This window comes from Giraffa tippelskirchi, chromosome 8 (assembly GCF_054371585.1).
Source record: "Giraffa tippelskirchi isolate mGirTip1 chromosome 8, T2T-mGirTip1v1.2.pri, whole genome shotgun sequence".
Classification (NCBI taxonomy): domain Eukaryota; kingdom Metazoa; phylum Chordata; class Mammalia; order Artiodactyla; family Giraffidae; genus Giraffa; species Giraffa tippelskirchi.
Genome location: NC_137282.1, coordinates 73,610,388 through 73,631,788, shown reverse-complemented (window position 1 = coordinate 73,631,788; position 21,401 = coordinate 73,610,388). Strand labels below are relative to the sequence as shown.

General features: G+C 56.8%; 1 protein-coding gene and 1 long non-coding RNA gene across 2 annotated transcripts; both read right to left on the bottom strand.

Annotated features, from left to right (window-relative positions):
• Positions 1-67: 67 nt before the first annotated feature.
• Positions 68-9,803, bottom strand: KBTBD11 (kelch repeat and BTB domain containing 11). Its single transcript, XM_081517443.1, has one exon. The coding sequence runs from the start codon at positions 5,997-5,999 to the stop codon at positions 4,074-4,076; it is 1,926 nt and encodes a 641-aa protein (XP_081373569.1). The 5' UTR covers positions 6,000-9,803; the 3' UTR covers positions 68-4,073.
• LOC145516289 (uncharacterized) lies at positions 68-20,657 on the bottom strand. Its single transcript, XR_014061262.1, has 4 exons — positions 20,609-20,657; positions 3,248-3,354; positions 3,075-3,164; positions 68-2,395 (listed from the first exon to the last, which is right to left on the bottom strand). It is a non-coding gene; the product is annotated as an uncharacterized LOC145516289 (long non-coding RNA).
• Positions 20,658-21,401: the final 744 nt, after the last annotated feature.

Here is a 21,401-nt window from a genome sequence, read left to right as displayed (position 1 = left end):
CTCATTCCCAGAAAGGCCCGCCACGAGGGGCTCTGCCCCAGAGAGAAGACACAAGGACAGCCTCGCGGACTGCAGAAGCGCTAGCATCGCCCAGTGATTTATTTCATCTTGGCATAAACAGGCAGATGGACAGGGTTTTACAGGGTTGGCACTCAGGACTCGAAACACGAGCGCTGATCAGTACAGCATCAGCTGGGCAAAACTGTGTCTTCAAGACGGCTGTTTGTCTTCAACACCCAGCAACATCACGGCTTAGCGCTTTCAACAGCCTCAGAGGAGCTTGTGTCTCACAGGAGGACTAATCTGGTCTTTTGTTTCATTTCACACCAGTTCACCAAGCAGGTAGGAGGCCCTCACCCATGCCAGTTCCCACACTAGGAGCTGGAGCCTCGGGGTACCTTCCAGGACACGGGGAAGCAAAGAGAATGCGGCTCTGATGCACATTCAGATGCAACCAGAACATGACGCGTTCCTGTCCTTAGTTCCTATTATCTTCCCATAAATAACGATGTCACAGGGGAAAGCCGAAAAGGAGAACACTGATTTTTTAAAGACACCAAAAATAAAACATTTTGTAAGCTAGGAAATCATCTACAATCAGACAGAACGCAAAAGAGCACTTTTGTTTACATTTCGAGCCAGGAAGGTGTTACAACAGATAATGTCCTGAAATCATCTTAACTTCAGGAAAAGGCAAAGACTTAAAAACACATTTCATTTCAAAACCTTTCAGAGGAAGTTACCCAAGAGACCAACAAATTAAACAGTGGCTGCCAGAATTACTAAAGTGACACCAGAAAGTAACAAGAATGGACCAGGTGGTTCATTTCAAGTATTTGTAGCAAAAGTGGTACAGGGAGTTGTTGTCACTAAGTAGCCAAAGAATTTCTGCAGCATTCATTCTCTGCAAGGAAAGAAAATCGGTGCAGAAATAAAGTCACCGCGGTCCCAGGCCAGCCCCATAAAGCTGCCAGAGTCCACGCTGGCGCTGGTACCAGGGCTCTTCCCGACCAGGAGTAAAAACAAAGGAAATGATGATGGCTTCACCCCAATCCTTCGGGTTCCAAATGAACCTTGATTCACAACACAGAAATCATTGCTGTCAACTAACCGAAAGATTAAGCTTCCGTGAATTACGTTTCCCCTGAAGATGCCCCACTGCTCTTTCAAATGTCTGGAAATGTCAGTGTTTGGGGGTTTCTTAATTTCAGGAGAATTACACATGTTGTGAATGCACTGCCTTCATTTGATTCAAGCAATCGAAGAGCAGGGATCCTTTGGCACCAACTGGTTCTCCCCAGAGAGCTGGACCAGGCTCAGAAACGGGACAAGCCCCTGCCTTGAAGGTCAGCCCTGGAGGCCTGCCCCTCCCGCAGCTCTCCTGCACAGAAGGATCCTGGGCAGGGGGCTTTTCCACTCGTGTAATTGGTCACCGCCCAACTGGCCCCACTTCCTGGGTACTGGCCCCCCCGAACAAAATAAACTGGTGTTCGCAGCACACAGGTCCTCTGGCACCTGTTCTCGGTGATGCTGCCGTGAGAAACGTGGTCTGCCAGGTTCTAAGTCCGCCACCCCTCCTTTGGTACCCTCCGGGATCTCGTCCTGACAACTCCCTGGGGCTCGGGGCCAGCTCCCACAGGAAGCGGCGCTGTGTCTCGGCCAGGCATCCCTTCATTCAATTCAAGGATGAAATAATATCCAAACACTCCAGCAGGGCGTGTCATCGTCTGCAGCTAGCACGTCTCCCATCTCCAAGGGGGAGAGTTGACTTTGGAAGCCCACTTTAGCATTTGTGTTTTTCAATGGTAAGCATCCTAGGAATGACTTCTCAAGTAAAATCACAGTGATAATATCTCATGAGTTTGATATTGAAGGAATGAAAATATCAGCTCGGTCCCATTTCAAATAAAAGTTGAGCATAAATAATGAAAGTCTGGAGAAAAATGTGGTGTCATATGAAATGCTCGTGTCTTTACAAGAACACTGTTTGTTTCTTTTGGACCTCACTTCTTCTCCTCCTGCCATGTCTGCAGTCTGCTCCTACAAAGTCAGGCAATCTGGAGCCTGGTTTTCTTTCCTAAGATGCTGACCCAAGTTGCCAAGACATCCTGTTGTGTCAGGAGTGGTCATGAGCAGGCGCACAAGTCCCCAGAACACACCAGCTGAGACGGCAGAGCCCTGTCCTCAGGACATGCATGAGTCATGCTGAATTTCTAAGCATGCTTAACTGACCACTTTAATGCCCACTGCCTCTTTAGGAAGCATAACCTATTCCCTGCACACCCACAGATCACACAGGGAGGCTCCCTCCCATCACTGATTCATGAGGAAATCACAGTAAGCTACACATGACTTCATCGACTTTTGTGCCAGTAACCTTCAATGGGCACTTTTCCTGTCATAAAAAAAAAAAGTGGATTGGATTCAGAATCCAAGTCAGTTGGCCTCTTTTTATGAACATATATTTTATCCTTAAATGTTTAATAAACAGTAAACCCTGCCTTTTAATCCTTACGCCCTATCACAGTAGTGAAATTTCATGTTAGTTCTGTTAATGGTATTTTGGGGTTCACAATTAGACAAAAGTAGTTTATTTGCTAAGCTACATTATGTTGTTGTTGTTTAGTTGCTAATTCATGTCCCAACTCTTTTGCAACCCCACAGACCGCAGCCCGCCAGGCTCCTCTGTCCATGGGATTTCCCAGGCAAGAATACTGGAGTGGGTTGCCATTTCCTTCTCCAGGGGATCTTCCTCACCCAAGTCTCCCGTATTGGCAGGCAGATTCTTTACGGCAGAGCCACTGGGAAAGCCCCAACCTACCTTAGAAATATATGCTCCCCCTCCTATCAAAATGCTCACTGTCACTCTGCCACACTCTCTTAGAATGATGGTTATAAAAGTAAATTCCCCTCAGTTATAGAATTCATATTTAAAACATCACAATTAGTGGGTTCAAACTGTGCCTGCATGGGTTTCTTGAGAACTCTCAATAAAGAAAGGATTTTAGTCCTCTTTCAGGGGGAATACTACTCTCTTCAAGCCCACTATGAAACATCAGAAAGGCTGGGCATACCCGGCCTTGCTGGCAAAGCAGGCGAACACCACAGCCGTTGTCAGCCTCTCCTCCTGATGACATCCTCTTTGGCAAACACTCCCCAAAGATCTAAAACCCAAGTAAGAGTCAATCATTGCTACACCTTTGAAGATAATGATGAACACCCTTTAAATGGAAAATATTAAACCCACCTCAGTTAGGTGATGAGAGGGACCTGTGTTAGGTGTGTGGACCTTTGCCCCCGTCTGGGGCCCCTGCGATGACAGGAAGTATCTCCAGTGCTAACTGGACAGGAGACCTTATTGGGAATCAAAGATTTCATCTTTAACACTTCTTACATTTGGAGTAAAGCCAACTGCAAGCTGAGCACATAGGGCAGGAACTTTTAAACTAGATTTGAAAAGCTTTAAGAGCTTGATTTATCGGTTATAATTTTAAACTCCAAGCTAAAAAAAAAGATGACCTTCTTTCACGGGTTTCCAGGAATAGAGTTCACACTGGCCTCATTTAGGACTCCAGTCTGGGAGCCCCCCGCGTTTCTCAGGGCCTTCTCAGCGCGTAGTACCAAGGGGGGGCTGGCAGCCTGCAGCTCGCAGAACTCAAGCCTGCCTCCCAGACAAGCCACAGCGTCCCGGGTACACAGGGCGCACCCACGGCACCCGGAAGCGCAGTCTCTGATTGTTTCCTTCTTTCTCAGGTATATTGTATCTTATTTGCAAAGTTATTTGCGCACGTCCTGCATCTTAAGCCATCGACCCCCCTTAAGCAAAGCAAAGCAAAGCAGAAGGAATGCAGAGTAGAAAGGGGGGCTCAAGGCAGCGTTGCCCAGGGTCTCCCAGGCCCTGCGACAAGCACTACCTCCTAATGATCCCCATGGGCAGCGCCCACCCCCGACCCTCTCCCCGCCGCCTCCGCTCCCCTTGCGCCCTTCCAGGTTCCCAGTTGGGACCTCAGCCCGCGGGGCGTTCCCTGTCTCGGGGCCGCGGAGGGACATGCCGGGTGACACCCTGGCCCATCCTACGCAGCGCCCTCCTCCCCTCGGTCCGGCTTCTCCTCTGGCAAGTTGAGCACAAATGGGAAGAGCAGGCCCCGGGCGTCCGCCGGGGTTTGGAGCGACTGGAGCTCAAAGCTGCCTTCGGGGCCCGCGTCGCCGGTGCCGGGCTCGCCCTCGGCGGGCGGCACGAAGCGCCAGGTGCCCGCGCGGCTCACGCAGTAGATGGTGCCCTCCAGCGCGGCGCAGCGGAAGGGCTGCAGGCCCGAAGGCGCACCCGGGGGCCGCAGGTGCGAGGCGCAGCGGCTCCACTGCTTGGCCAGGCAGTGGTAGCGGAGCACGCTGACCCCCCCGGCCGGCACGGCCGCCGGCGCGTCGCCGCGGGCCCCACACAGGTCGAAGCGGTAGATGAAGCCGTCCAGGGCCACCATGTCGGCCGAGCGCTCGCGGCTGCTGCTGCAGGGGCACTCCTGCCACTCGTCCCGCCGCGGGTCGTATTTGAGCAGGCGGTAGAAAAGTGAGCCCCCGGACACGTAGATCTCGCCGTTGCACGTGGTGGCCTCGTGCGCCACGGCGAAGGCGCCCCGGGGCAGCGGGGCCACGGTGGCCCAGCGGTCGGCGCGCGGGTCGTAGCGCTCCACGCTGAGCAGGCACTCGCCACCCACGGCGTACAGGTGGCCGTCCAGGGCCAGTAGTTGCAGCTGCGAGCGCGCCTGGCGCAGCGGCCGCACGGTGCTCCAGCGATCAGTGGCCGGGTTGTAGCAGAAGACCCGGTCGGAGGGCCTGGCTCGGCCGTCGGGGCCCGCGGGCCCCACGCCTCCGGCCACGAAGAGGTAGTTGTAGAGCACGCAGAGGCCGCAGCCCCGCGCCGGCGCGCCCTCCGGCAGCCGCGTCAGCTCGCGCCACTCGCCGGCCGCCTCGTGGAAGCAGTAGACGGCGGCCTCGCCGCGGGCCTCTGCGTCCCCCGACGGGCTCTGCGGCCGGCTGCCCGCGCGCTCCCCTGCCGGACCCAGCGCGGCGGCCAGCAGGCGGGTGCGGCCGGCGCGCAGGCGGCGGCGCAGCAGCAGGTCGCGCTCGGCTCCCGACAGGCGCCCGAAGACGGCGGGCTCACGCAGCACCTCCAGGTAGTGGTCGCTCATGAAGCGGTAGGCGGCCTCGCGCAGCTCGGCCAGCCGCTGCCGCTTGGCCGCGCTCAGCACCTCGAAGCAGTTGGCCAGGCTCAGCTGCGGCGCCACAGCGTCGGTGGCGCGCTGCGCGGCGCAGGGCAGCTGCAGGCGGCGCGCGCCGGCCACCACGTCGGCCACGTTGTCGGGGCGCACGCCCGCCATGCGCCCGCTGTACGCGTAGGCCAGCAGCAGCCGCAGCGCCGCCCAGCCCACGCCCTGCACCCGCAGCACGTCCCGGGACGCGCGCGCGCGGAAGTAGTCGCTGCGCGCCGCCAGCACCGCCTTGTGCGCCCGCAGCCGGCGGCCGGAGACCTCGATGAGCAGGTCGGGCTCCCCGTGCTCCGGGCCGACGCCGGGCGGCACGGGCGCGGGGTCAGCGGGTTCCTCCGGGGACGCGGGATCCTCGGCCGGCGGGCGCTCCTCGGGGGACGCGGAGTCTTCCGGGGACGCTGTCTCCTCCGGGGACTCGGCGCCCGCGCTGCCGACGCCCCACTGCCTCTCCACCACCCGCCGGCCGCTGCGACACGAGGGCGGCGAGGCCGCCGCGTCCTCCGCCGCGGAGGAGGCGCGAGACTGCGGCGGGGAGTCGTCCCCGGAGCTGAAGCACAGGGACGCGCTGAGACTGCAGGGTGTCTGCGCCGGGGACGCCGCGCCCTCCCCCTCGGCCGCGTCCGGCGGCTTCAGGCTGCCCTCTCCCGGAGCCTCGGGAGCGCCGCCCCGGTCCCCGGCCTGGCCGCACGCCCCGTCGCCCGGGTAGAGGACGCAGGGGACCACCGGGCTCTCCATGCGCGCTCGCTCGGGCGGCTGTCCCCGCTCAGCAGCCCCGCATCACTCCGCCCGGACTCGGGCCGCCCAAGTCGATGGCTCCTCCGGGGCTCCTGGCGCGCGATCAGACCTCACTTGTGTCCACAGCGGCCTTGGCTCTCGCGCCCGCTCGCTCGGCTCTGCCGAGAAAGGGGTGTGTCGGCGGGAGCGCGCTCCCGCTCCCGGCTGAACTTGTGACCCCAGCGCGGTCCCCGCGGGCGGGCGGCCGTCTGCCCGGGTCTGTGTGGTCGGGGCTCCGCGCGGGCGAACGGGACGGCCGGGCAGCCGTTGCCGCCGCTCTGGGCGCGGGTCCCGCTCTGCGGGCCGAGCTGACGGGTACTAAGCACCTGGCCCGCCCTCTCTCCCCAAATCACCGTCCATCCGTCCGCATCCCATCGCGTCTGTGCTCGGACCCAGGCTGCGGTCCACGCTTCCCAACCCTGACTTTCAGTGCTGCTTTACAGGCAGCCGCCCGGGGAGCTTCCTCCTTGTGTGTGACCCACGTTCGCCATTAGGGCTGAGTGGGGGCCTGGCTCGGCGGTGTTCACCTAGGGGCGGGCGGGGGTGCGTAATTCACTCGCCAGGTGGGCGTTAGGACAAGAGTCGCTGCACACACTAGACCTGCCTTCCTCACTCATCCACCGGGGGGCCTTCCTCTGCGACTTCCTTTGCCGGAATATCAGGTGTTTCCATCTCATGTCACCAGCTCTTCATGTTCCTGTTTACAGGGAAAGAGAGGATGTTTGAGTTTGCATTTTCCATAGGCGATTTCGTGTGATAACATCTGCCCCCAGCACCCCCTCAGGCTGTAGGCTTCAGATTTGGTGGGAAGGGGATTTTGGCTTTTCAGTGCTGGAGAGAGACTTCAGTGAATACTATTTAGGAATTAAAAGACTGTTCCTCTTCTGATTTTTGAGGCCTGTAAACAAGGACCCAGTTCAGCCAAAGGCCTTAAATATTAATACATTGGGTTGAACGACAAAACTGCTGGTTTTAGGGATCAGTGACCGTCAATATGACCCGTTCGCGAACTCCAACCTAATGAGATGTGTGAAATTAAGAACTCTCAGTGAGAAAGCATGGTTAGCCTATGACACCTCCTCAGCTCTACCTGTGAGTTTTCCTGAAACCTGATCCAGTCAGCTATCTCAAATTCGGTTACAACCAGTCTTTGAAGAAAGGTGCTGAGCGGGGGCTCTGGTGTGGGCTTGGCCTCCGAGCCTCCAACCTGAAACTCGTTTGAACGGCTCCTTCTCTGCACCGCACCCCTGAAAACCTCCAAGAAAGGGCCGCTCCACAGAGCACACGTGCCCCCGGAGAGAAGCCAAGACGAAACAGAACAGAAAACAAAACTCACATAACTCCTTGGAAGGCAGGTGTGAGCACCTGCAGATGAATCAGAAGGATAAAATAGCTTTCCTGAATTGGCCAAATCCTCACTGGGACTCGGCAGCCTGGGACGGGGTCTTGGCATAAGGGGTAAGGCAGCTGTGATCTGGTTCTCCTACAAAGAGGCTGGGGACGAGAGAAGCCCAGCAGATACACACGGCCAGACCCGTCGTCTTTCCAGGATGTGTTCGCCTCTTAGACGAGATACGGTGACACGTAACCGTCTACCCTCAGCTGCTTTGGATTCTCTACTAACCATACTTAATACTGTTACCTGATCCCCATAAATGCTCAGGGTTGAGTGCATGTATGTGTATTAACACACATCCTCGCCCGGCTCTTTCCTGCTGCCATGTTAGGAAAAAGGCTTTCCCATATTCTCAGAAATACAAGGGTCTCAGAGTTGGAAATTCTACACGTTCAGTTCCCTCTCCCCTCCTCTCTCTTCCCGTCCCTCCCTATTTCCCAGAAACTGTTAACAGTACCCTGTGGGGCACAGTCCCCCGTGCAGGGTGCTGTCTAGGACGTGTGGAAAGTCAGTGTGGGGGTGGGGGGGGGCTAGCTGAAACTCTGACCACGGGCGTGAGGGTCACGGGCTGCTGCGTGTTTACTCAGCTGTGCCCCGGCCCGCGGAGCTGCTGGGGAGGCGCTGTGTCCACTGAGATGGAAATGAACTCCAGCCCTGGTGACCGGAATGTGATGACAAACTGGAAACTGGCACAGATTTTAGAAGCAAAGGTTCTGGCTTTTTCCCAAAATGCCAGAGGTGTTTTCTTAGTCAGCTGAGTCATTCAGGGAAAGTTAGATAAAAAGTTAACACATACGTACATATGTGTAAGTATATATGTGTATATATGTATACACCTCCATGTCTGAAATAAAATCAGAGAACTGGCTCTCTGATTTGCTTTCTTTTCATACTTTCTCTGTATGGTATGGACAGTCTTGGACCTCAGAAAACTAGTTTCTGGCCAGCAAAAGAGTTTTAGAACTTCCTAGTTCCTTCTCTGGCCTGACTCTCATCAGAATGTGCACGAGCCCAATCCCTGAGGGTTCTCCTCTTGGAAGGCATCACAGACTCAAAGCCAAGGCAGGGCATGGGACTCACTTGAAAAGCCTGAGTTTGGAACTCTCGTGTTTTAAAAGCTCTCCAGAATCCATTTAAAGCCTGAAAGAATCGGGCAAAACAGAAATTTTGTCATAGCCGCACTAAGCAAGAGCTGCGTGATGAAACAGACAGTCTAGGCGGTCAGTGGTCTCAGCAGGCACGTCCTGCAGCTCCCTGTATGCAGTCCATCCGCTGTCTGAAGGAAGGTTCTGCAGGCCAACAGGTCCTGCCCACCTCACCCCCCACCATGCAGGCCAAACGGTCAGCCTCCCCAGGAGAAAGCAGAGGACCACTTCCTTTTCCAAATGATGTTCAAGAAACTCAACTTTCAGAGCGAAACCCTCTCCTCGAGAATGACCCGTTACTGTGGTTTGGCCTTAAAATGGATGGGGAGGAACCAGCCCATTTTGTGTGTAACAGTCCTGGGAGGCATTGGCGGGTCTGCCAAGATGCTCAGGTCAAGTTCTTTGGTTGGAAGTCCGGGATTTCCCAAGGGACTTTTCCCCATGTTGTACTTGGCTCTGGAATCAGAGTCCCCCCCCTTGGAGGCTCCAGGAGGATTCTGAGCCTGGCGCCCACCCTGACAGCAAGGAAACCGCCGCCTCCCCGCTGACCGTGGCATGGGAAGGGCCTCTCCCCCGGGCACCTTTCTGGGGCCGTCAGATGAACCACCGCCTCCCCGCCTGTCGGAGGCCTGACGGGAAGGGATGTGTCAGCAGAGGTACGATGTGTGATAGCAACAGGATCCTTCCTGACTACTGGTGAGAAAATATTTAATAGGAACATGTCTGCTTTAAACATAACTTAGGTAGCACTCCCCGTGAAGGGTGTACATCTCTTCTCCACGGTGTGAAGACCCAAGCAGAACTGTTTAGTCTCTTCCTATGAATTACTTCGCTCTCAATATGAATTTTTTTTAAAAAGATTGTGTATGATTTGCAAATGTGGACATTATTTATGCACTTAATGTGGACATCAGATCATTTAAAATTAGGTATGTTTCATTATCATAATATAGGTTGCTAAAGAGAGTCTCCCTTTCAAATAAAGTCAAATTTTTTTTAAACATTAATGAACAGACTTAGGAAGTTTATCTAACCATCTGCAGTGCCTGTTGTTGTAGCCAGTCCCTTCTGGGGGTCCTCTGAGTCAGACCCGCCGCGTGTCTGATCCGAGTGTCCAGCTGCCTTGTGACAGCAAGACCAACCCCTGAGCCCTGCCTGCCGCTGACCCCGGACACAGCAGGACGACCCCACTCACACAGTAAGCAGCCAGTGAATCCTGGGATGACGTTAACCTGGGTCTACTCTGCCAGGCTACAGCATTATAATTTTAAATTTGCTTTTCACGAAGGACGTTTCTTAGACTCGGCAGACTGTAACATGACCTCAGGGCAGGAGTGATCATGATGCAGCCCACGCCTGTCTTGTCTATTTTCCAGGCACTGGTATCATGTGTGTTACGTCCATAGGGACATCTGTGACTCTTGCAAGAACGCTTCTGTGGGGCTGTAGTTTTTAGCCCTGTTTTGCCAGAGGAAATGAGATGTGAAGTGGTCTCACCAACTTCATACGATTAACCAGCCCTGTGCCTGGCAGGTGGCTGAGCCAGGCGGGGCCCACAGCCTGGCTCTATCATCCATGCCACCCAGCGCCCGCCCAATGCTCTGGGTCCTTCTGTCTGCTGCTAGTGTTTTGGTTTTTCTTAATTTTATTATTTATTTTGGCTGTGCTGGGTCTCCACTGCGGGGTGCCAGCGTTCTCTGGTTGCAGTGCCCGGGGGTGCACTTTAGCCCTGGCGATGGCTTCTCCTGTTGAGGGAGCAAGCCCCAGGGCCTGCAGCCTTCAGGAGCGGCGATTCCCCGGGCTCTCGAGCACAGGCTCAGCAGTTGTGGCGCACAGTTGCTCCAAGGCATGTGGGATCTTCCTGGACTAGGAATCAAACCTGAGTCTCCTGCGTTGGCGGGTGGATTCTTTACCCCTGAGCCACCAGGGAGGTCCTTCCTGTCTGTTACAGTTTTGAAGGGGAAGCCCGGGACTTTGCCGCATCTGTGAGCCGGGCTGAGGGACGCCTACAAGATGCTGGTGGGTCTGGTCTGCTGCCCAGCGCTCTGGGGGCAGGACGCTGGTGGTGCGGGCTGTCCTAGCCCTGAGAGGGAAGCAGATGGAGATGCGGGCAGGTCTGGCAGGAACGAGCGCTGGTGCTGTCTGTGTGGGTGTGATTTAGGGAATAACAGCGGGCTGACTCTCTGGCAGGGCTGCACTGGAGGAAGTAAAATTAGAGAATTTCCTGAAGAAAAGCCTTTACGTAATAGCTGTTAGCAAAGTCCAAACTCCTTAGGCTGGAAAACGAGGCATCAAGCCATATGCTCCCAGGTCTGCCCCGAGCTTGGCCTTCGTCCTTGGCCAGAAAGGCCTCTCCAGCCATGGGGCGAGCGAAGAACTGCCGCCGTGCCCTGGTGAGCCCCGCGAGGCTGTGTGTGTGCACACCCCACGCACATGTGCCTGTGCGTGCAGACCCCATGCACGTGTGCCTGCGTATGCAGACCCCGCACCCTGGTGAGCCCCGTGTGGCTGTGTGTGCGTGCATACCCCACACACATGTGCCTGTGCGTGCAGACCCTGTGCCCTGGTGAGCCCCGTGAGGCTGTGTGTGCGTGCACACCCCATGCACGTGTGCCTGTGCGTGCAGACCCCCCACCCCACCCTCCCACAGCGCCGTCAAGAGCATAGCCCACCGGTCCTCCGGCTGCAGCGGCACTGCCTCAGTTTATGCGGGAGAAAGGCCCTGCGGGTCAGAGAGCCAAAATCAGGGGAATGTCTCTGTGCCCTTGACTGTCCCCAGTGATGAGCCATCTGGGTAAGATGATGCCCAGGATGAAGGGATGAGATGTACATTACTCCAACGGGACAACTAGGTCATGAAGATCTGTAGGAGAGCTTCACCATTCCGCCTCCCTCATCATATCGCCAGTCTTTGTTCGAGATACACACACACACACACACACACACACACACACACACACACACACACGGTGTCAGAGCGTCATGACTCACGAGACAGCCCTTGGCAGGTGACGGACTCTCACTCCTGAAGTCAACACGCTAGAGCGGGGGGGCTCAGGGGCATTGCTGCTGCTGGGCTCAGGGGAGCCTGTGCCACCAGACGTGCCATCACACAGACAGGACCGACTTGGTGCCGTTACAACATGGTCCAGTGCTCCGCGGAGTCACAGAGCCCGAGGGACTGAAAGGAGAACAGGTGGAGATAAACGTGCATTCGTCACTTGGAAGACTCCCAAGTTAGATGAGCGCAAACGACACCCTTGGTTTCCAGATGTGCCTTCAGGGAACAAGCCCAGAACGTGCTGCAAGAGAAGCACGTGCCTGTTTGCAGCTCGAGTTCAAGAGGTGTTGACCTGGGCAGACACGGACTCTGAGCGCCGCGATCCCACACGGAACCACTGGGGCTGGAAAGAGGTGCGTGGACTGCAGTCCCACCAGGAAACCTGTAGCTATGAGACCTGGTTCTGAGCGACAGCTGAGTAACCTGAACTCTTCTAACATAAGGCTGTCTGTGCATCCTCTGAAATCAGAGGTGAGCTCTCCACCAGAGATGGAAAGCTGGAGTCAGAAGCGAGAGACTCGCCTGGGCTGAACAAATTCACACTTCCCCCCAGTTCTTCAATCTATTAAAGTCGCATCAGCGGTGATAAATAATTAATAGTATTCTGTCGCTTACTTGGTTCATATACTGAGTGGACATAGCCGAACACCCACCATATTTCAGGAAGTGCCCTGGGTCCTAGACAGTAGCAGAAACCAAAAAGACTTGACCTTGGCCCCCACGGAGCTCCCAGTCTAGGGAGAAAGCAAACCTAAGCCATCATTATGAGAATGCTAGTGAATTACAAACCACGTAAACCAGGGTCTGAGAGGCAGTGATGGAGGGACCTGCTTTCTACTGGTGTCAGGGAAGGTTCCTGAGAGCAGGAGGGAGCCAGACAGAAGGCCAGCGGAAGAGAGAACAGACTCCTTGGGTTGGAAACAAGCTGGACCAGTTCAGAAACTGGAGAGCCTGGCGCGGCCAGGAGCCCCAGGGTGAGCAGGGCCGGGGCAACAGGAATCCTCTGATGGCTTCAAACAAGTGAAGGGAGGTGACAGGGCGGCCCTGAATCCGTCTCCTGTTCCCGAAAGAGTGCTTTGTGTCCTCTTGTACAAAAAGATTGGTTAAACTTCTTTTAGACTGATTTTCCATCACTGCCAAAAGGACCACACACATTAAAATGGATGAACTAAATCTACATGTATTGGTGTGAATAAATTCCAGACACATAGTTTTGAATATTTGAAGGTTTGCCATTTGCAGAAAGATGCTGTATAACACGATTTTCTGCTAACGCTTGTGCTCAGTCGTATCCGACTCTGTGCGACCCCGTGGAGTGTACCCTGCCAGGCTCCTCTGTCCCTGGGGTTCTCCAGCAAGAATACTGGAGTGGGTTGCCATTTCCTCTTCCAGGGGATCTTCCTGACCCAGGGACTGAACCTATCTCCTGTGTCTGCTGCATTGGCAGGAGCCACTGAGCCACCTAGGAAGCACCATAATACTATTTACATACATTTAAACATGAAAAAAAATTTATGTCACCCGTGGAAGTGTGAAAGGGACAAGCTTTGTGGGGGGTGGGGGAGGTGTTGCCCACCTGCCGTGTTAAGCACCTGGTTTTCTAAAGATTTGAAGTGTAAATGGCAAGATGATAACACGTATTAAAGCTCACTGGGATAACATCGATATTTTAATCACATTGTTGATGGTGTTTGATTATTTTATAACTTACCGCTTAAAAATGTTATCCCATATGTGTAATCAGTATTCATCAATTAAATAATCAGTCTGGACTGCGACTGACTCTCATGGAAGCCACACAGTCTGAAACATAATTAAGTCACTCACTAGGTAACAAGGTTCCTATTGCCATATTCTCAGTGCTAGAGTACATGAGTAAAGTCAAGGTCAAACTGAAATGTGGGGAAATTAAATAAAAACTCACATTTTATAATTTTCAAAGTTCTAAGCTCTTGGTTTTATACAGAGAGACTTGTCCAAGATCACGCATCCATTACTGGCAAGTTAGAACCCAGATTCCTCTCCTACTAATTGCACTTGTTTATTTATATTTATCGCTGTTGGCATGAATGGACCACAAGCTAGAAAGTCCTGTCTCTGACCTCTGTCCTGCTTTGCTGTGGTTAAGACGGAACAATAGTCCCCCCTCCCCGCCCTGCACCTGTGTCCTCAGGTATCCTGCCGGTTCCCAGAAGCGATGCTCTTGACCTAGGACCGCCCCCTCTGGCTCAGCAGGTCCTGGGAAAGGGCCTGAGTCTTGCCTGGAAACCACAGCGGAGCAGAACCGCCTTCTGTTTGGCTGTCGGGAGACAAGGAACCTGGTGGAGAGCTTACAAGGAGGAATTCATCCAAATTCAACATGTGATCTCTGTCCTCTAAGCAATGAGGGTGGTGGACGGGATGCGAAGGCAGATGAAATGCCAGCTCGTCTCTCACTGTTGACACCTAGCTTCTGAAGCAGAAATTCAGACACGTTCTGCCAGTGGGAGTCCCTCCACGTGAGCGTCAAAGAGGCCTCTCCCATCAGGACAGTCCTGAGACAGCCAGGAATAAGTGGATGCAAAAACGAAATATTTAAATGATTTTTAGACTCAATCCAAGGAAACCATTGGGTTGGCCAAAAAATTAGCTAGGGTTTTTGTTACATTATATGGAAAAACTCAAACATGTTGGCCAGCCCAATATATTATTAACCTGCTGTCTTTGCAAACTCTTTAAAAGTGAAAGTGTTAGTTGCTCAGTCATGTCCGACTCTGTGGACTGTAGCCCTCCAGGTTCCTCTGTCCATGGGATTCTACAGGGGTAGGTTGCCATGTCCTCCTCCAGGGGATCTTCCAAACCCAGGGATCGAACCCGCATCTCCTGCATCACAGGCAGATTCTTTACCACTGAGCCACCTGGGAAGCTCAACATCTGCCTAAATAGAGTTTATAGGTGAAGGCTGCCAATGTACTGGTTTCCACTGCATTTCCCCCAAATGTGGGTGTGGAGTCAGGGCTGGGGTGAGGTCAGGGTGAGGGGGTCACTTCAGTCTCAGGAAGCGGCTATTTTGGGAAATAGCCCTGCACTCAGGGCAGACACCACAGCAGGTCAGGCGGTAGTGACTCTGGGGAGGGTGTGACCCACCCCCACACACACACACATTGCCCCTTCCGTCTGCCTTCTGGGGTCTGGAAGTCCACAAGGAGGTGGCCGCACCCCGCGTGAGTGTGGGAGGCAGCTGTGATTCTGCACAGCCAAGCCGTGTGGGGGCATCTGCAGGTCCGGTCTCAGCACAGCTGACCCCCAGGGAGCCCCTCGCCGGGCAGGCCTGGGCCCCGCCATGTCAGCACCTCCCCAAGGGCCCAGGCCACGGCCACGCACCCCCGGGGATGGGCCCCTCTCCCAGGCCTTCTGCCTGGGCCTCTGACATTGTTCTCTTTGGAGCTCTGCAGGGCAGCCCTGCCCTCATGGCCCCGCCCAAGGAGACCAAAGGGCCAGCGAGGCTGAGCCTTCTCCCCACACGAGGCCCCTGCACTCTGACCAGGACACCCAGCCTCTGCAGGACATGAACCTCAAAGGCTAGGGAGCCGGGCCACGGGAGGGCAGGCGGAGGGCCGCACCCAGCACCGCGGGGTGGGCAGCTCAGGCCCAGGGTGCCCGCAGCCCCGCCGGCCGGCAGAAGGAGCTGGAGGGGGGCGGATGGCGCAGGACGTGGCTCCTGGTCCACAGGGCCCCTTTGGGGCAGCCCGGCCGCGTAGACGAGATGAGAGAGGAGGGGCGGTCATTTCCCGGGTGACAGTGGCCCCCTGCGGGTGTGCTCCGGCCTCCGGATCCTAAACGCTGGTCACTGCGGTGAGGGAGACTATGCTGAAAACGGCAATCACACTGCTTTCACTCTGGGGACCCACACTCCGGGGCCCGGTGCGACGTGGGAGAAGTCCAGGGCCTCCGGGGACCCAGCTGGGCAGGCAGAAGTGTCAGGGCTCCGAGGACAGGCGGGCGGGGCTCTGGACGGGTGCTGGGCAGCAGGGCTCCGAGGACAGGCGGGCGGGGCTCTGGACGGGCGCTGGGCGGCAGGGCTCCGCAGCGCCGTGGCCCTGCGATGCCGGAGACCGAGGGTGCTCGGGTGGGCGGGATGACGACGGAGGAGGCTTCCCGGTGGGGCTGGGGTGGCCCTGCTGAGGGCTTCTCTGTGACCTGAGAGAAGAGGGGAGCTGGAGAAGGAAGGGTTCCATTTTCAAGTGCAATTTGGAGGAAACATAAAGGAAGCGGGCTCAATGGGTTCACAGATGAAGCTCTTCTCCTTCCCAGTGCCTCCAAGACGGTCGAATTCAGACCTGGCTTCAGAGGCAAGATCAGTGCAGGCAGCACAATCAGATCTCTCGTTAAGACCTCCGAGTATCTGAGGGGCACCAGGCAGAGTCCCTAGAAGGGTCTCGCGGTAAACAACAGGGCTTCTAGGAATTTTAAGGATGCTTTTCACAGCAGCCTTGCAGGGAGTCCAAGGTAGAGAAGGACTAAGTGGATTTGTGGATGACACATTTGTCTAATGGCTTGAATCCCAACAGATCCAGAGAAAGCCCACAACATTTTTAAGATAATTGTACAGGAAGAGATTCTGCCAGCTTGGAGTCAATGGGACAGATCAGCTCAAAGAAACCAGGAGGCAGGCTGAGAAAATCACTCAGCTGCAAGCACCAGGCACTTTTTATGAAAAAGGGAGGATGACTTGGAGGATCAAGAAGGCAGAGCCAGGAGCATCTGAGAATCACTCCCGGAGCCGGAACCGAGCCCGCTTGTGTCCGATGGCCCTGCAGGGCTGCCCATGGAGTGGCCGCTGTGTGTCACCCTCCCTGTCTGAGCAGGACAGTGGCAATGCGTCAGCCTGGCTGGGCCGCCACACCCAGGTGATTGCTCAGATGCCATCTAGAAGGTATTTCTGTGACGTTATTTTTAGATGAGATTACTGTTCAGACCAGCAGACTTGGAAGAAAGCCGACTACTCTTCACAGCATCTGAGACCCACTGCCTGGTTCACAGATGGCGCCTTCTGCGCCCTCAGCTGGAGGGAGGCCTGGGGTCTCCGTAGGGTCTCCGTTATCAGGGCACTTACCCCATCATAGGGGCTGCACCCTCACGACCTCATCACCTCCCAAAGCCCCCCACTTCCTAATCCCATCACCTGGGGGTTGGGCACAGCATGTGAAGTTGGGGAACACAGAGATACTCAGTCTGCAGCAGCCACTAGTCTGTGAGCTGGTCATCAGACGACCCCGCCAGCTGGAGCAAGCTCCCTGTTATCTGTGCTGTGGACCGCAGCCCACGGCAAGCTGCTGGCCCCCCAGCGTCGTAATGAGGCTTGTACCTCTCAGAGACCATTCTGACAGCTGTCTGAGGAACTGGTCGTGGGGCCCAGCAGGGGTGCCCGCAGTGGGAGCGGGAGGCGACCCTGGCTTGGAAAGAGGCAGCGGCTCCGCGTCTGCACCATGGGCCTGCGACTAAGGGTTCCCAGGGACAGCGCTGACGGCACCTACCCTCAGCACAGAGTCCCCGCTTACACAACACGCGTCCGCATCCTCCCCCTGGACGGCCTCGCTCTGTGAGCCATGCGGTCGCAGCTCTCCAAAGTTAATCCACATCCTACTCCATCAAGGCCAAGCGTGTAAAGCTCCGTCAATTTACAGACGAAATGCCACAGTTAATGAGGGATAAACGTGTATTAAGTCACAAATCTCTGACGCGGCTGAGGTGCCCGTTGGCCTGCCTCCCTTCTCTGACGCGCCAGCGTCTCTGACCACCATCTCCGCGGGGTGTGCCCTGCCGTCCTGTCCTCCGTTGCTGGGCTTCATCCTTCAGACCCCAACTCACAACCCCTTCATCAGATGCTTTCATAGGAGTTTGTTCCTTTCCTTCAGAGACGCTGCCTGCTCGTTACCACACACGAATTAACATCCCTTTCACCGTATCAGAACCCAAGCTGCCAGGAGACAGTTTGGGGGAGGCGGAGGCTGTCAGTTTTAAATGCCATTATATTCCCAGAACCTCGAACTGCGCCTGACCTGGGTGGGACAGACACTCAATAGATGTTTGTTAAAGGAAGAAATTGGTTTCTAATCCATCAAATATTGTATAAGACTTGCAACGGCTTCAATTTCCAAAGTGCTGTTTATTTTAATATTCTTTCTAGCAGGAGCTGGCTTGCTGGCAAAAGGCAAACTCCCGAAAGTTCTTGGTTTATTCCAAAAGCCAGTGCTCATTGTTAACTATTTCGCGAAGAGCTGCGGGTGCCAACACTGTCATTTTAGAGTAATTACAATAATTCCAAGAGAAAAACCCAAGTCAAGGCCCCAGTGGAGACACTGATCCCTGAGCTCCTCAGAACAGATCCGCCCAGGGTTACCAGGGGAGGATGTGCTGGGGGACGGGGCGGCTGCCTGGTCTGCCCCCCGACAGCCCCGCGGGCACTTCTGGGGCGGCCCCGCAGCCGTCCTCGGTCACTGCGTCTACAAATAGGGAGGCTGAGGGGCATTACAGCTGCCTAAGTAGTTCCAGATTCACCACAGAGCTGTGATTACAGACAATTTATGCTGTTGGTATTTAGAAAAAAACTGAAACAGGATCCCAGATGGAGGCCCCACAGCACGGAGGGCCGCCTGGTTTCAGCTCAGGGACGAGAGTGGACTTGGAGCTAAAAGGAGGCCTCCTGCTTCCCCGATGCCAGCGTGGCAGCTTGTATGAGCACATATGGAAACAAAGCGATGGGGCTGCCAGGAAGATGCTCAGGGACGAAGGGACGGCCTCGCTGCGTTCCCAGACCTTCTGTTCTCCCAGCGCTGGAGCCAGCAGCCTCACGGTCCCGCCCCAGGAACACCCAGACACTGGGGCCACGAGTGACAGCACAAAGCCAGGCTGCCCCAGCAGCTTGTCCTGATGAACCAGGGACACTTCACTGTCTTCTCTTCTCCTCCCAAACCCCAGAGGGCCTTATGGCCTGTAAGCAAAATCTCTGAACTGTTTTCATTGTGTTCTTATTATCAGCAGTATCCCATGCAATTGACATTAAAAGGTGGAAAGACTTTATTTCTTTAAATATTTGCTTTGTTAGGCCCCAAAGGGAGAGCTGGAACTGCCGCCAGTTAGAGTGCATTCAGGGGGCCGTCCCTGGGCAAATCTGAGGGATGGAGTGCTCCCTTCTGCATTTCCCCGGTAGGGAGGAGGACTCTTAATAGTAGGGCACCATTAGCTCAGGGTAAGAGGCCAGGGGCAACACTGGCGGTCCATTAAGGGTCCTAATTGGAAGCTGAGTACCTACTGGTTGTTGCAAAAGGGAGGGAGGCGGCCTGATCACAGACTGGGAACAGAGTGAACTCGCCACCGCCCCCACCACCACTGAGGGGGCTGGGCAGGGATTTAAAATCTGCCTGCAAGGCGCCTTCAGTGCTTTGGGCAGAAATAAATCTAATTACATTGATTTGTTCTTTTCCTTGCCCGTAGAATAGACGTGGGGGTGGGTAGAGATAGAGGATGTGATTTTGTAGGAACCTAAGAAGCGGTGGAATTTTTAACTTACTTAAGGCTACAGGAGCAACCACGCCAGAGTGGCGGACCCTGCCGGCCCTGACCAGGAGGCTGGGGTCGCCGCATGAATGGGGTTGGCGGGGGGCGGGCTGGAGGCTTTCTGCGAAATGCACGTAACCTCCCCTTCAGACACGTGAGCCGGCCGCACGCTGTCTTTATTGAAATGTGGCTTCTTCTCGCGCCCCGCCCCCGGCCATCGTGATGTCAGGCACGTTCCAACCCAAGAGACAAGCACCGCTGGTGGCCCGACTGGTCGGTCAGTGGGGCAAAAACTCAAGAGAAAAGAAAGCGCTCGCTGTGCACCAGCCCAGCACCGCGCGAGCCCCCAGCAATGTCGGCTGCACAAGGAGGGGGAGCCTCGAGGGGGTCGCGGAGGACCCTGGGGGGTCCGCAGGGCAGTCAGAAGGGGTGATGGGGCGAACCCGCGAGGAGCCTCCGCACACACTCCGGCACGTCCCTCCCCTCCGCGGTCCCAGGTCCGGGAGGGCCCACCAACCCGCTTCCTGTGGCGCCCAGAGACGGATGCTCCGGAGGCCGCGCGGCCCGGCCATGGCCGCCTGCGAGCCAGGCCTGCGCGGCGCTGAGCACAGGCCCAGGCACTCCTCCGGAGCGGGAAGTGGCCGGCCCCGCTGGCCGCAAACGTGGCCACTGCGCCGGGACCGCCTCCCCAAAGGGCGTCCGGCCTGGGGCGCGGGGCGCGGGGCGCGGGGCGCGGGCCTGGCTCCTCCCCGCGGGCTCCGGCCGCTCCGCCCCCGAGCTGGCTCTGGCTGGGCTGCGCTCGCCGAGGCGCGATCGGCGGCGGGAACCACGGTGACCACGGCGCCCCTGGGGCTGTGTCCTCGGAGGCGGTCGCCGCGGGCACGGCGCAGGGGCTGGTCGCCCCCCGCCTCTGGAAGCAGCGCCCCGGGGAGTCCCCGCGCCGCCCCCTCCACTCGGCGCCCCGGAGCCGGGCGGGACCCCACACCCCCACCGCGAGCAGGGCCACCGGGCCATCTCCCCACTCTGCCCACCGCCCTAGCCCGGGCGGCCATCCCTGTCCCGGCCAGTGTCCACTCCTGAACCCCGGACCCAATTACCCTCCGCCTCCTGGGCCGTCTAGCTGCTGCCTGCCCATGGAGGTCCACCCCTACCTCGCCGGTCCGCGCCGCGCCCTCCACCGGGCGCCCGCCCGCGCCCGGGGTGCCGAGCCCTCGCCGGGGTCCCCGACGCGCGCGCGCCGGCTTCTCCGCGCACCTGTAAGAACGCAGGGCGCGGGCGGCTGCCTCCCGCGCACCTACGCGAGCGCCCGCGGGGTCCCGCGCTCCTTTCCGGGGCCCGGCGACGCCAGTCCGCCCTGCGAGTGCCCCCCGCGCTCCCGGCCCGGGAAGCGCGCCCTCGGCCCGCCTCGGCGGCGGGGCCCGGCACTCACCGCGTCCTGGAGGCCGCGCCAGGCGCTGGCGGATCTGAGCAGCTCACCGAGGCGCGGACGCGGGCGGGAGGGCGGCCGCAGCGCGGGGCCGGGAGCGCGTGCTCGGGCGCGCGCCGGCGCGCCCGGGCCCCCGGCCGCCCGCCCCGAGCCCTCGCCAATCGCTTAACCCTTTCCAGGGCAGGGAGGTCTCACAGCCAGCCGGCTGGACGCGCCGGAGGCGCGGGCTGCGGCCTGGACCCCTCGGCACCGCGTACATACTGAGTTTGAATTCAGCAGCTCAGCCACCACCGAGCGAGAAACAGATTCCCGCTGGCGCGGTCCCCGCCAAAGACCAGACTCTTGTGTCCTAGTGCCCCCATCCCCCCAGGAAAAAAGAATATATATAAAATAAAATAATGGAATTTAGAGTTTAAGTTTTTTGGAAAATTAGTGACGATGCGTTGTTGAAACATTCAGTGGTTAAAAAACTGCCTACGTCCGTACAGACTCCGGAGTAAAAAGGCAACATTGAGAACACTCAAGTAGAGGAAAAGCTGAAACTTGTTCTTGTATCTAGAAACGTGGCCCCCCACCTCCAGGTCCCCGCAGCGGGGACGGGGCGCAGGGCGACGAGGGACCCTCCGAACCTGAACCCCGAACCCCGGGGAGGAGCAGGGCCAGAGACCTGCCAGCGGACCGGGAGGTGCTCCCCCGCCCCAGCCTCCACGGCTCTGTCACCGAGCACAGCTCTCCTGCAGGGTCCGCTCTCGTTAAGACTGGACCCCGGATGGCCAATGTTATTTTTAAAGGTTTT